Raw genomic sequence first — 11,416 nt, 5'->3', positions numbered from 1 at the left:
ATTTATTCTTTAATTGTAAATAAATACCGCTAACTATAAAATATCGTTTTGACGTCCAATAACCATTAAATCATTCCTTACGTTTGCTCTCAACGTACATCTATTATTGCCGTAAGTTTCCAATATAGTAAGTTTTGAGCAATTATCACTAATAAAGTTCAAAATTTCATCATCAACAGCTCTAACAAATCCAATGTCTAATGTTGTTAATAACGGAAAATTTATCCTACTATAAAAATTCGTTATTCCATTTCTGTTATTCTCTTCATCAGAGCGAGCTGGCGCAATACGCTGTGAAGAATTATCAATGGAATCTTTCAAAGCAATTTTCAGAGGATGATGGTCATCAGTAAATATTTGAAACAAAAAGTCTTTGTCAACATTATATATAGAATTCAAGCTGAGCTCAACTAAAGTTTGAGCAGAATAATTAAGCAAGGAATGTATTGCGTTGTTTCCTAATCCAGTGCATTTAGTTAACTGAACATTGATCAAGCCACCACTATTAACCTTTGAATAGTCTCGAAAAGCTGCCGCAAACCCTTCATCGGTTAACTGGTCCAATAATTTCAAAGATAAATGAGTTAAATTTGGGCAAAACCTAACAACTCCTTCTGATAAAAACCGGTCAGTCAAATTTGAACAGCCATCGACGTTTAAGCTAGTTAAGCTCTCACCTGTAATAGATAGAATGTTTATTAATAAATCGTCAGTAATTAATTCTTCCTTGTATGGGTATGATATTTCCAAGCTTGTCAAAGTTGATGTCAGAAGGTAATGAGGAATTAAATCATAAACAGGAGCAGAATCTAGACCATCTAATCTAGAGAGCTTTAGTTTTGTTAATTTTGACCCACAATTTTCAAGTAAACTTATCAACGAGTCATTACCAAATCTATGGGTATTCCTTATTTCAAATTTTGATAATCTTGAACCACCATTCTCAAAATATTCCTGCCACATGGCATCGCTTATCAAAAACGGACCATTTAGAGATAAATCGGCCAAATGTGGAAGATTTGAATCAAAATATTTTAAATTGTCATTATGAAAGTGTCCACACATGAAAAGAGTAAGGGATTCTAAATTAGGGCAATAAGATGCAATCTTATTTAATGAATCTGAGTCGACATTCGAACAGTCCCAAAATTCCAACTCTTTCAACCCAGCATGCAAAAATAATGTCATGGTTGAATTGTTTAGTGATCGATTTTTTGATAAGATCATTGAAATCTTATTCATATTAGTCTGGCCAATGTCACCTAATGCATCGACATCATCAATATTCTGTGTAATCTTCTTGATACAAATATCTTGCAACGTTGGCATTTGGACAGAGGATTTATCTAACAACGCTTGGGCAACCTTCTTTCTCTTTTTTCGGGCATTAAGTTGATTTCTACGAGCTATTTTCTCACGTTGCTTCAAGTTTTCATTACATGCTTCACATAAATAACCCTTTCTAGCCCTATCATATCGAGAATAAACCGTCATATTGAAAATTTTGCCGCAATCTACGCAATTATCTTCCTCTCCAAATTTCTTAAAGCCATTTCCCCTAACATCATCATCGCTATAATCCTTATCATCGTCATCATCGCTGTCGCTTTCACTTGGAAAACCGCCTCCCAGACGCCGATTAGCAGCCTTCCTTTTCCTTCTTGCAGCTTGCCGTATCGCTCTTTCCTCTTCGTCTTCCTCTTCATTCACAATATTTTCATGAATATCCAACCTCGATGATGGCAAAGGGATTTCACTTTCTTCAGTATCGTTTCTATCCGTAGGTGATTGTTCTCTAGATGCAGAATCGTCTCTTTCTTGTCTTCTCCTAAACGCATCTGTAATACCCTCAACTCTCAAAAACTCAGTTAAAGCTGAGTTTGGGCCACGTACCCCTGTCAGAGTTCTATTAGACCTTCTGGCCATAGTTTAAAGCAATATTCTATGTAGAAAAAGGGTGTAAATTGTGAAAATCTATCATCAGAATATCTATTAATGAGTAGTGTACTTCGCTTTCTCGATCTAGCGCCCGAAGAAATTGCCACTTTATTTCATTTCCTAATTATCATCTCTATATACAATAACTGATTAGATAGTTGTAGTATTAGCAACTGTATTGAAGAGGGACAATTAATTCAGCATGCAAATTATTTTCAAGGATTTTAAAAAGCAGAAGGTTCCAATTGAAGTGGATCTTTCTGACACAGTATGTACTCAACACTTGAATCTCTTGAAAACATATTAATATTTTTAGACATTTGCTAACATATCGACAGGTTTTGGCTACTAAAGAAAAGCTTGCTTCTGAAAAGGATTGTGAAGTATCTCAATTGAAGTTTGTTTATTCTGGTAAGGTTTTACAAGATGATAAAACATTAGAATCGTTCAAGATTAAGGAGGGAGACTCGATCATCTTTATGATTTCTAAGGCAAAGAAAGCCAGTCCAGCACCGGTACCAGCAAAAGCAGAAGAAAAGACTAGCACAGATGCTAGTGGTACTACCGATAGCACTAATACTAGTGGTACTTCAACTACAGCTGCTGGAGCTTCGACGAACCAGCAAAACTCGGAACCAGGTTCAGCATTCACTCAAGGTGATGATAGAGAAGCAACGATTCAGAACATCATGGAAATGGGATATGAAAGACCCCAAATTGAAGAAGCTTTAAGAGCAGCATTTAATAATCCACATCGTGCGGTTGAATACTTGTTGACTGGTATACCTGAATCTTTACAACGCCACGCAGAACAACCAGCATCAGCACCGGTCGGTGAATCCACAGCAAATACTACTAATGATCATGAGGATGATCATGAAAACGAAGGTGAAGAAGGACACGGGGAAAACTTATTTGAAGCAGCAGCGGCAGCAGCAGCTCAAGGAGAAGGTGGGGATGCAGCAGGTGGTGTAGGCGGCGCCGAATCCGGTGCTGACGAACTAGGTGAAGACAATCAGATGCGTTTATTAAGAACTGCTTTGCAAACAAACCCAGAGTTGATCCAGCCTTTGTTAGAGCAATTAGCAGCATCTAATCCACAAGTGGCAGCCTTGATCCAACAAGATCCAGAAGGCTTTATCAGAAGCTTTTTAGGAAGTGGCGATGACATGGGGTTTGAATTTGAAGAAGGTGAAGGTGAAGGCGCCGAAGGTGCTGGTCAAGGAAACGAACCGGAAACTGTTCGTATTGCAATGACAGAACAAGACGAAAGTGCTATAAATAGGTTATGTGAGTTGGGATTCGACCGTAACTTAGTGATCCAAGTTTACATGGCTTGTGATAAAAATGAGGAAGTGGCTGCTGATATTTTGTTTAGAGATATGTAAGAGATATTTTGTACATTAGTAGTTTATAAAAGTAATACATAAACGTTAGCTAAGCACATTTCTCAAACCGTTTTACACTTTCAAGTCCTTGAAAGTTTCGATAATGCTTAACGATTGCTTGTCCTCTTTAGTCAATGGCGCATTTCCCGGTTTGTGGACAACTACGCTGTTCATACCTGCCTTAATCGCAGCATCAACTTCTTTAATATTGTCACTCAAAAATAACACACCAGATGGTTTCTTTTCATAACCAATATCCTTTAAAATACTCACATATGAGCTCGAATCATGCTTGAAACCAGAAGTCGTAATATCGTAGTAACCTGAAAGATAACGATTCAAATCGACTGAAGATCCACTAGCATCTTTGACATGGCCGAAAAGCAAAATCTGCGCCTTGATACTACCAGATGAGTATATGTAGATCTTTTTGGACTTACATAAACCGCTTATGAACTCAATAGCATCATCATAGACAGGTGCCATCAATTCTCCGTTCTCATAGCCCAATTTCCAGATGAGCCCTTGAAACGATTTCAAGACTGGATCTTTAATATCGTTATTGACCAATGATGTCACATATTCGAGCAAATTGTCATAAGACTGTCTAGCATCCTCAGGAAACTGGCTGCATATCTCTTCAACCTGTGAATTGGTTTTGGATTTGACTGGATATGTTAAAGCTGATAATTCCAGTGGTAATTTTTCAAGAAAATAAGGGAACAAAGTGGTTTTAACGAATGATATAGGGCATACTGTCCCTTCAATATCTAAAATAACAACTTCAATTGGGGTTGCAAAGCTAACAGGCATAGTTTTGTACCATGAATCTATATATATATGAATCTATATAGTATCTTTCAGTTAATTGTAAGATTTCATCCTGTATATGAAATATAGGTATCATCATCATGAAATCCCATAGAGTAGACAAACAGCAATATATATACAGACAAGTATGGAGAATATGAATCGAAAGAAACTATTTGACGAAGATAGTAATTATATAGTCGAAGATCATATCCGTTCGTTTGCCAAGGCCTTAGCTTGGGAAGAGCAATATGAAAATATCGAGAATGAAAAGTCTGCAACTCCATCTGATAAAGAATTTCAAGATAGTACCACTATACAGAGAGATACAGAAGAAATAGATGAGGTAGGAGCAGATATGCTTTCGAGTACATTGAAAGGTACACATAGGCCGGACTTGATTTCTTCCAAGAGCGATTGGTGGCCAATTAATACTAGCAAATCTATACCAAAGACAAAGATAAGGAACAAGAGTAAAAAAAAGTCTAATGGGAGTGAAGGTCACTCCAAAATAACGAACGAATTTCGGTCGAGTGCATCATATACGATGCTTAGATGGCCTATTCTTATATTTATTCTGTCATGGATTTCGTTATTATGCTTTATGTATGTTATCGTAAGAGCGTACGTTGCGCTACTGGAATACTTCTTGACATGGGTGGGTAAACGTAAAGACTTGAGAGACAAACTAAGAGCCTCAAAGAGCTACGATGAGTGGGTTCAAAATGCATTGGAATTAGATAGATTTTTGAATCTTGACAAGTGGTCTGAAAATCCTAAATTCTCTTACTATGATTATAAAACCGTCGAACTCACCATATCCAAACTAGCATCTTTAAGAGAAGAGGGGCGTGATAATGATTTAATGGTGATATTGCAAGGATGTATTAAAAAGAACTTCGCTGGCATTGAAAACAGACAGTTGTATTCACATAGATACTATGGGACAAAACATTTGGTAGAAAAGTACATTGATGAAGTCATTGTATGTATTGATAAGGTAATAGTGTCCGAGAATATCAGTTTTAGTGACAAGCGGAAGTTTTTTAGAACTGTACTGAAGAACTATGGTAAAACAGCGTTGTGTTTAAGTGGAGGTGCTTGTTTCACATATACTCATTTTGGGATCGTAAAAGCACTTCTTGATAATGATTTGTTGCCTTCAATAATTTCAGGTACATCTGGTGGAGGTTTGATAGCAGCATTATCGTGCACAAGGACTGATGATGAATTGAAGAAATTACTAGTACCCGAATTGGCCAGAAAAATTACGGCTTGTGAAGATCCTTGGTATGTGTGGATTCCTAGATGGTGGAAGACGGGTGCTAGATTTGATTCTCTTGCTTGGGCAAGAAAGGCAAATTTCTTCACTAGGGGCTCTACAACATTCTATGAATCTTTTAAAAGAACGGGAAGAAGACTTAATATCTCTACGGTGCCTTCAAATCCTCATTCTCCAGTGATTTTATGTAACAATATCACATCTCCAAATTGTATAATTTGGTCGTCGCTTTTAGCATCATCCGCTGTTCCAGGAATTTTGAACCCAGTTGTCCTTTTGATGAAAGATTTGAAAACTGATCGTGTTGTTCCATTTTCGTTAGGAAGCAAATGGAGAGATGGATCATTACGTACAGATATTCCAATTGATGCTTTAAATACATACTATAATGTCAACTTTTCTATTGTGTCACAGGTTAATCCACATATTCTGTTGTTCTTTTTTGCACCTAAAGGAACAGTGGGAAGACCAGTAGCAATACCACGTCGTAAGACACATAAGGAAAAATATGCATCATTACGTGGTGGGTTTATTGCGACAGCCTTAGAACAATTATTCAAGTTGGAAATAACCAAATGGTTGCAGATGGTTAAAAGCCTTGATTTATTGCCTCACTTGTTAGAACAAGATTGGCTGAATATTTGGTTACAGAGGTTTTCTGGTTCTATTACAATTTGGCCAAGAAACAGATTGAAAGATTTTTGGTACATATTAAGTGACCCAACTGAAGAGAGATTGGCCGAAATGCTTTCGAAAGGGGAAAGAGCGATGTACCCAAGGATATTATTTGTTAAACATAGACTAAGCATAGAGAAAGCTATAGAGAAAGGGAGAAAGCTAACAAAGTTATCAGCTAACTTCAATACCATGACATCGTCTGTTAGTCCCGAAACAGAATTATCTCCAACACTGGCTGAGGTTCAAGCTGCCACTTTCGATGATGATGAATATGAAAGTGATTCAAGTGATGATGAGATCTTGAGCTTTGAAAAGGAGAAGCATATTGCCAATACGCAAGACTGTGACGGTGAGAACGAAGAAGACAATGCTGATGAATATTATGATGATGATGACTACGGAATATCCACGGGAGATGAGGCCAATGACGAAAATACTGGAAACACTCTGGAAGAGCAAGAAAGTACAAGTTCACATTTCATAAAATCTTTATTAAGACCTAGTTCACGAGACAGTAAATTGCACAGACGGAATACTGTTTTCTGATATAAAATTTTCCAATAGACATCTATTAATATATATATATATCTAACCCGTTGCGAAGTCTTTTCATGCCTGTAATTTTGATCGCTTCGTAAAGGATGCATTTAATTTACTGCAATCTGGAATTTCACCATTTGCATCTATGATATGATCTATATAATCTATAGCTAGGGGTATACTTACATTGTCTATAATTTCCCGTTCCTCCGGCTTATAGTTTGATAATACCCAAGACGACATGGTACTTGTAGTTGCATTCGAAGGCTTTGGCCCGATTCCAATACCCAATTTATACACCCTCAGGTCAGAAGGCTGACGAGATATATATTCCTTTAGAGATCTGACTCCATTGTGCGATTCGTTTTTCTTGAACTGTGATATTCTAACCTTTCCTAGGTCTAAATCAAACTCATCGTAGAGGATAACTAAGACTGCTTGTGCTAGACCTATTCTCTCCTGTTCAATATATTGCTTCAACAGCTTACTTGAATCATTAATGTAGCTATTTGACTTGACTAATGCTAAATTATCAATCTCCGTCATAGAGTACATGGAATTGGACAGAGGTTTCACTAGTTGCTTTGCATCAAAATATTCAATCAATTCTTTCAATACTAAATGTCCCGTAGAGTGTCTATTGATAGGCCCAGGATTTCCAATAGAGAAAATGATGAACTGTTTCTCTGCTATTATTGACATATTGTTTCCCTGCAAGTTAGGCTTATTATGGAAAATACACCGATAGCTGCAATAAACTTGCTTAACATCAAATTGCACAAAAATGTCAAAAAGATATCAACAAAAATATATTTATTCTAAAAAACTCCAATTACATCTAACAAAAGAGAAGCGACAAGGATGACAGATGAAACAATTAAGAGTAAAAACAATGAAGTACTTAATGACATAAATGATAAGGAAACCAATCAACAGATGGTGGATAAAATAGAAGAAGGAATTAATGAAGATTACAATAAGAACCAAGAAGATGAGAATAAGAATGCCAGACGAATAGATGATGAAACAAACATCCAACCAGAGGAGGATATCAATTCTAATACAGAAATGGACGACGGCTTTGAGAATGTTATTGAAATCGAGAGTGGTGTAGCAGCCGAAGACGATGATGACGATAGTGATTTTGGATCATTTGATGACGCTTCATTTACAGAATTAGAAGAGCCTGAAGAAGTTAACTCAGTAGAAAACGTAGAGAACAAGATTTCTAGTGGATATGTAAGTTTTAGTGAGGAAGTGCTTAACAACTCAACGTTATTTGAAAAATCCTTGCATGAAACAATGAATAGCTTATTTACGAATATAAGTCATATTCAAGACCATGATCATGATACCCACGAGAATACGTTATTGACAGAAAGATCAAGTCAAATATATAACGAATTGTCTCAAATTCCACATTTGCAACCTCCAAATTGGATTAAACTGAATGTCCGCCACAATTTGTTGATCAAATTGGGTGTTCCAATTAATTTGGATGAGATAAAGGAAGAAAATTTGCTACAAGCTCCAAAAGTACCACGGAGAAAGTCTATTAATGAAGAAGATATTAAATGGGAAGGCTTTGACATACCAGCATTTGAAGATTTGAAAGTTTCACCTGATCAAAAGACAGATTTATTGAATAAAACTACAGAAATCTTATCAACTATTGAAACTGACAATTTAAATAATTCATCTCATCAGTTCTTGGAATCTTCGACTTCAGAAAGCTTGCGAGAAAAATTGAAACAGTACAATGATAATTATAATCAATTAATTGAGTTGAGTAGCGTTTGGAACAAGCAATTGGATGATCAAAAACAGAATAACGAAGTGTACGAATCTGTCATACAAAATTTAATTGGATACAGCCAAAAATTAAAGAGAGAGGAAATATTGGCACATTTGAAGAAAATCAAACTGAAATCTAAAAGCAAGAAGTCGTTTTGGAAATAAATCATATCATATTATTACAAATACAAATAAATAAGTATATACTATAGAATTTCTTTGTTAAGTTGAATCAAATATAAGGTAATATATATTCTATATTATTAACCTTGAATATTAAAAAGCGATGAAAGGTCATCATCTAAGAAATTGTTTCCCGTAGCAGCGGATTGTAAATTCATATTAATGTATGAGCTGTCCATAAAATTTGTATCTAACATGGACCCACCAAGAGACTGATACATATTTGTCTGGTCATTCTCATTTGCCTGATCAAAACTACCTTCATTGATATCTTGGACTGTTGATGGCGACTGTGCTCTTGTCGGAGGTAAACTGAATTTAACATCTGGAAACAACTGAGTTGGCTCAAAGTTTTCAAAAAAATTCTGATTCGTTGGTAAGTTCTCTGTAACTAACGATATATCTGGGAAAGATTGGTTTGACGATGTTGGTGACGTTTCTCCAGTCTTAACTTTTGGAGGAGATAACATATCAGATTTATTATTATTATTAACATTTTGTTTAGGATGTTTAATTCGTTGAACCAATTGTTCAATATTTGGTTGACTTCCCGCCTCCTTATTTAAAGTGTTTCCAGGGGAGACACCAGAGGATATCAGATGATTAGGAGATGGTCTATTGCCATAAGACAAAGGTGAGCCATCATTATTTGCAATAATATCGTTCTCAATTTTAGTGCTGTCTTCACTACAGTAGTAGTTATTCAAATTACTTTCAGAAGACATCGTCTTTTGGTCGGCGTGTAATTCTTGTAATTCGGCGATTTTTGAACCTGTTTCGATAAGCTTTGCCCTTTTCATTTTATCATTGGCATATTTATCAAAGAGCTTCATAAGAACATTTGCAATTGGCCAGTGCTTGGCTAATTCTTTCATTACAGCCCTTGAAACAAATAATGAATCTGAAGCAGTAGATGCAATAACATGGTTAGGGGAATCAATATGATAGATCAACATCACTAAAGCCGTGAAAACAATATAAATAAACATAACAGGACAATATTTGATAAGATTTCTATCCAATAGGATTTTGGAAACTATTGAAATCATTCTAGCAGCTTGGAAGGAAATACCCCAAGAAGGATATTTATAGTTATTTGGATTTGTTGAGTTTGACTTTGCCATTCTTAATAAGTTCGATCTATGAATTAAGTATAAACGATTATAATATTGCGCATTCAAGAAACAACTGTAGAAATTGTGTGTCGAAGTATCTTTCAATGAAAATACCAATTGGGGAGGTAAATTTGCAAACCAAATACCCATCAACATGTCACAATGTTGAACGATGGAAAACTTGTTCTTTGTTTTCATCAGTTGTGCCTTGACTGTATACTGATATTTGATAATTATTCCTGTAATTTCCGCCAATTTAACCAAGTGTATGATATATAAGGCTTGAGTTTCATTCACAGGGTAAGGTGATTTATAATCCGGCTCATCTTCATTGAAATCTTCAACTGTAAGCATTGGAACATCACAATCGTTAAGGTCTATAACCAACGGTCTACCATAGGCAATGGACACGTTACGGTCTTTTTCAAATAAACACCACCAAATTCTTCTCCATACTTTTTTATCAGTCTCGCTCATATTTGGAGAACTACTAATATCCCTTTGAAAACCAAAACCTTGGGCCAAACCTACGGCCACTCTGGTCCAATAAAACGAGTTCTTTGTAACATCTTCTGGTCCTTCACCGTATGAACCAATTAAAATTAAAGTTTGTATAATCGAGGTTGGGTCACTTTCATAGTTAGCTTCGTATAATGCCTTGGCTCTTCTAAAGAAGGTCAATGACGCTAAATTATTAGAGCCTTTAGAATCGAGCAACAATGGATTTTGGGAAATCCTACATCCACAAAGTAGCACTGCTTGAAGGACCATTAAGGACGGGTTATTTTCTGGGTCGTTGAACTTTCTCATAAATTCAGTTCGGTTGATGACTGGCATCAATGGATGAACATGTTCAAAATATGAATCAATCAAATCTAAACAAAGTTCATGGGATGGTAGAAGGAAAGCGCCTCGTAACTTCAAAATCTCCAATTCTGCTGAGTCAAGCGATTCTTCTGTAGAATCAAAAACATCCTCAGTTAGCTGAACATGATTCTGTCCCACTTTCTGTGCAACTTGTGCAATTGACGAAGACCCCAAAAACGTCAACGCAGCTTTACCTTTTCCATTGTTCAACTCCTTTTTGTGCATGGATGGCCTTGTTTTGTAATTTGATGTTAAAGATGGCGGAACACTTACTTGTGAAATATTCAATACCGGTTCAATAGTCGATGTAGTGCCGTGAGACTCCGCCGTTAACGAGGCAAGATTGCTTATACTAGGATTCACTGCTGCATTCTTGTTTTCCAATTTAACACTCGAGCTCATTGATGACTGAGTTCCTGCTTCTTTGTCATTGGTTTTATTTCTCTTTGCTTTTGATTCTGCCGATACATTGCCCCTCTTTTTAGCTTCAGGTAATGTACATTCACATCCAAAAGTTATACAGTTGGTACATGGAATATGAATTTCAGCATCACATCTAACCTTTCTTGATCTGCAAACAACACATGCTCGCGACCCCCTTGGTCTTTTATATTTAATCGTAAAGGCTTTTGGTTTTTCTTGATTATTATTGTTATCATTATTATTACTATTCTTTGGGTTCTGGGTTGAACCACTTTTAGCAACTCCATTTGTATCATCACCAGCAGAACCTACCACATCCGCGGTATTATCTTGTCTTTCTTTCTTAACTTTACTGGCCATGATAGATTAAGTTAATTGATTAGTATAATCCTTCACTA

At 36.1% G+C, this 11,416-nt stretch overlaps 7 protein-coding genes across 7 annotated transcripts; 3 read left to right on the top strand and 4 right to left on the bottom strand.

Annotated features, from left to right (window-relative positions):
* Nucleotides 1–33: 33 nt before the first annotated feature.
* Nucleotides 34–1,926, bottom strand: RAD7 (UV-damaged DNA-binding protein; the record flags this gene model as incomplete). Its single annotated transcript, XM_015610033.1, has 1 exon — nucleotides 34–1,926. One exon carries the CDS (start codon nucleotides 1,924–1,926, stop codon nucleotides 34–36), a length of 1,893 nt encoding a protein of 630 aa, XP_015469171.1.
* Nucleotides 1,927–2,140: 214 nt separating this feature from the next.
* RAD23 (Rad23p) lies at nucleotides 2,141–3,326 on the top strand (the record flags this gene model as incomplete). Its single annotated transcript, XM_015610032.1, has 2 exons — nucleotides 2,141–2,206; nucleotides 2,277–3,326. The coding sequence occupies 2 exons, from the start codon at nucleotides 2,141–2,143 to the stop codon at nucleotides 3,324–3,326; spliced, it is 1,116 nt and encodes a 371-aa protein (XP_015469170.1).
* A 72-nt stretch (nucleotides 3,327–3,398) lies between these two features.
* On the bottom strand, nucleotides 3,399–4,139 carry AC631_01201 (putative acireductone synthase; the record flags this gene model as incomplete). The annotated part of the gene is made up of 1 exon (XM_015610031.1): nucleotides 3,399–4,139. The coding sequence occupies one exon, from the start codon at nucleotides 4,137–4,139 to the stop codon at nucleotides 3,399–3,401; it is 741 nt and encodes a 246-aa protein (XP_015469169.1).
* Nucleotides 4,140–4,293: 154 nt separating this feature from the next.
* On the top strand, nucleotides 4,294–6,642 carry AC631_01200 (uncharacterized protein; the record flags this gene model as incomplete). The annotated part of the gene is made up of 1 exon (XM_015610030.1): nucleotides 4,294–6,642. The coding sequence occupies one exon, from the start codon at nucleotides 4,294–4,296 to the stop codon at nucleotides 6,640–6,642; it is 2,349 nt and encodes a 782-aa protein (XP_015469168.1).
* Nucleotides 6,643–6,705: 63 nt separating this feature from the next.
* AC631_01199 (uncharacterized protein) lies at nucleotides 6,706–7,338 on the bottom strand (the record flags this gene model as incomplete). Its single annotated transcript, XM_015610029.1, has 1 exon — nucleotides 6,706–7,338. The coding sequence occupies one exon, from the start codon at nucleotides 7,336–7,338 to the stop codon at nucleotides 6,706–6,708; it is 633 nt and encodes a 210-aa protein (XP_015469167.1).
* A 159-nt stretch (nucleotides 7,339–7,497) lies between these two features.
* On the top strand, nucleotides 7,498–8,595 carry AC631_01198 (uncharacterized protein; the record flags this gene model as incomplete). The annotated part of the gene is made up of 1 exon (XM_015610028.1): nucleotides 7,498–8,595. One exon carries the CDS (start codon nucleotides 7,498–7,500, stop codon nucleotides 8,593–8,595), a length of 1,098 nt encoding a protein of 365 aa, XP_015469166.1.
* A 98-nt stretch (nucleotides 8,596–8,693) lies between these two features.
* On the bottom strand, nucleotides 8,694–11,378 carry AC631_01197 (uncharacterized protein; the record flags this gene model as incomplete). Its single annotated transcript, XM_015610027.1, has 1 exon — nucleotides 8,694–11,378. The coding sequence occupies one exon, from the start codon at nucleotides 11,376–11,378 to the stop codon at nucleotides 8,694–8,696; it is 2,685 nt and encodes an 894-aa protein (XP_015469165.1).
* Between the last annotated feature and the right edge of the window lie 38 nt (nucleotides 11,379–11,416).

The sequence above is a fragment of the Debaryomyces fabryi genome, assembly GCF_001447935.2.
Source record: "Debaryomyces fabryi strain CBS 789 chromosome Unknown contig00015, whole genome shotgun sequence".
NCBI classification, from domain to species: domain Eukaryota; kingdom Fungi; phylum Ascomycota; class Pichiomycetes; order Serinales; family Debaryomycetaceae; genus Debaryomyces; species Debaryomyces fabryi.
The sequence above is the reverse complement of the archived record's forward strand: the minus strand, read 5'-3'. Positions and strand labels throughout refer to the sequence as shown.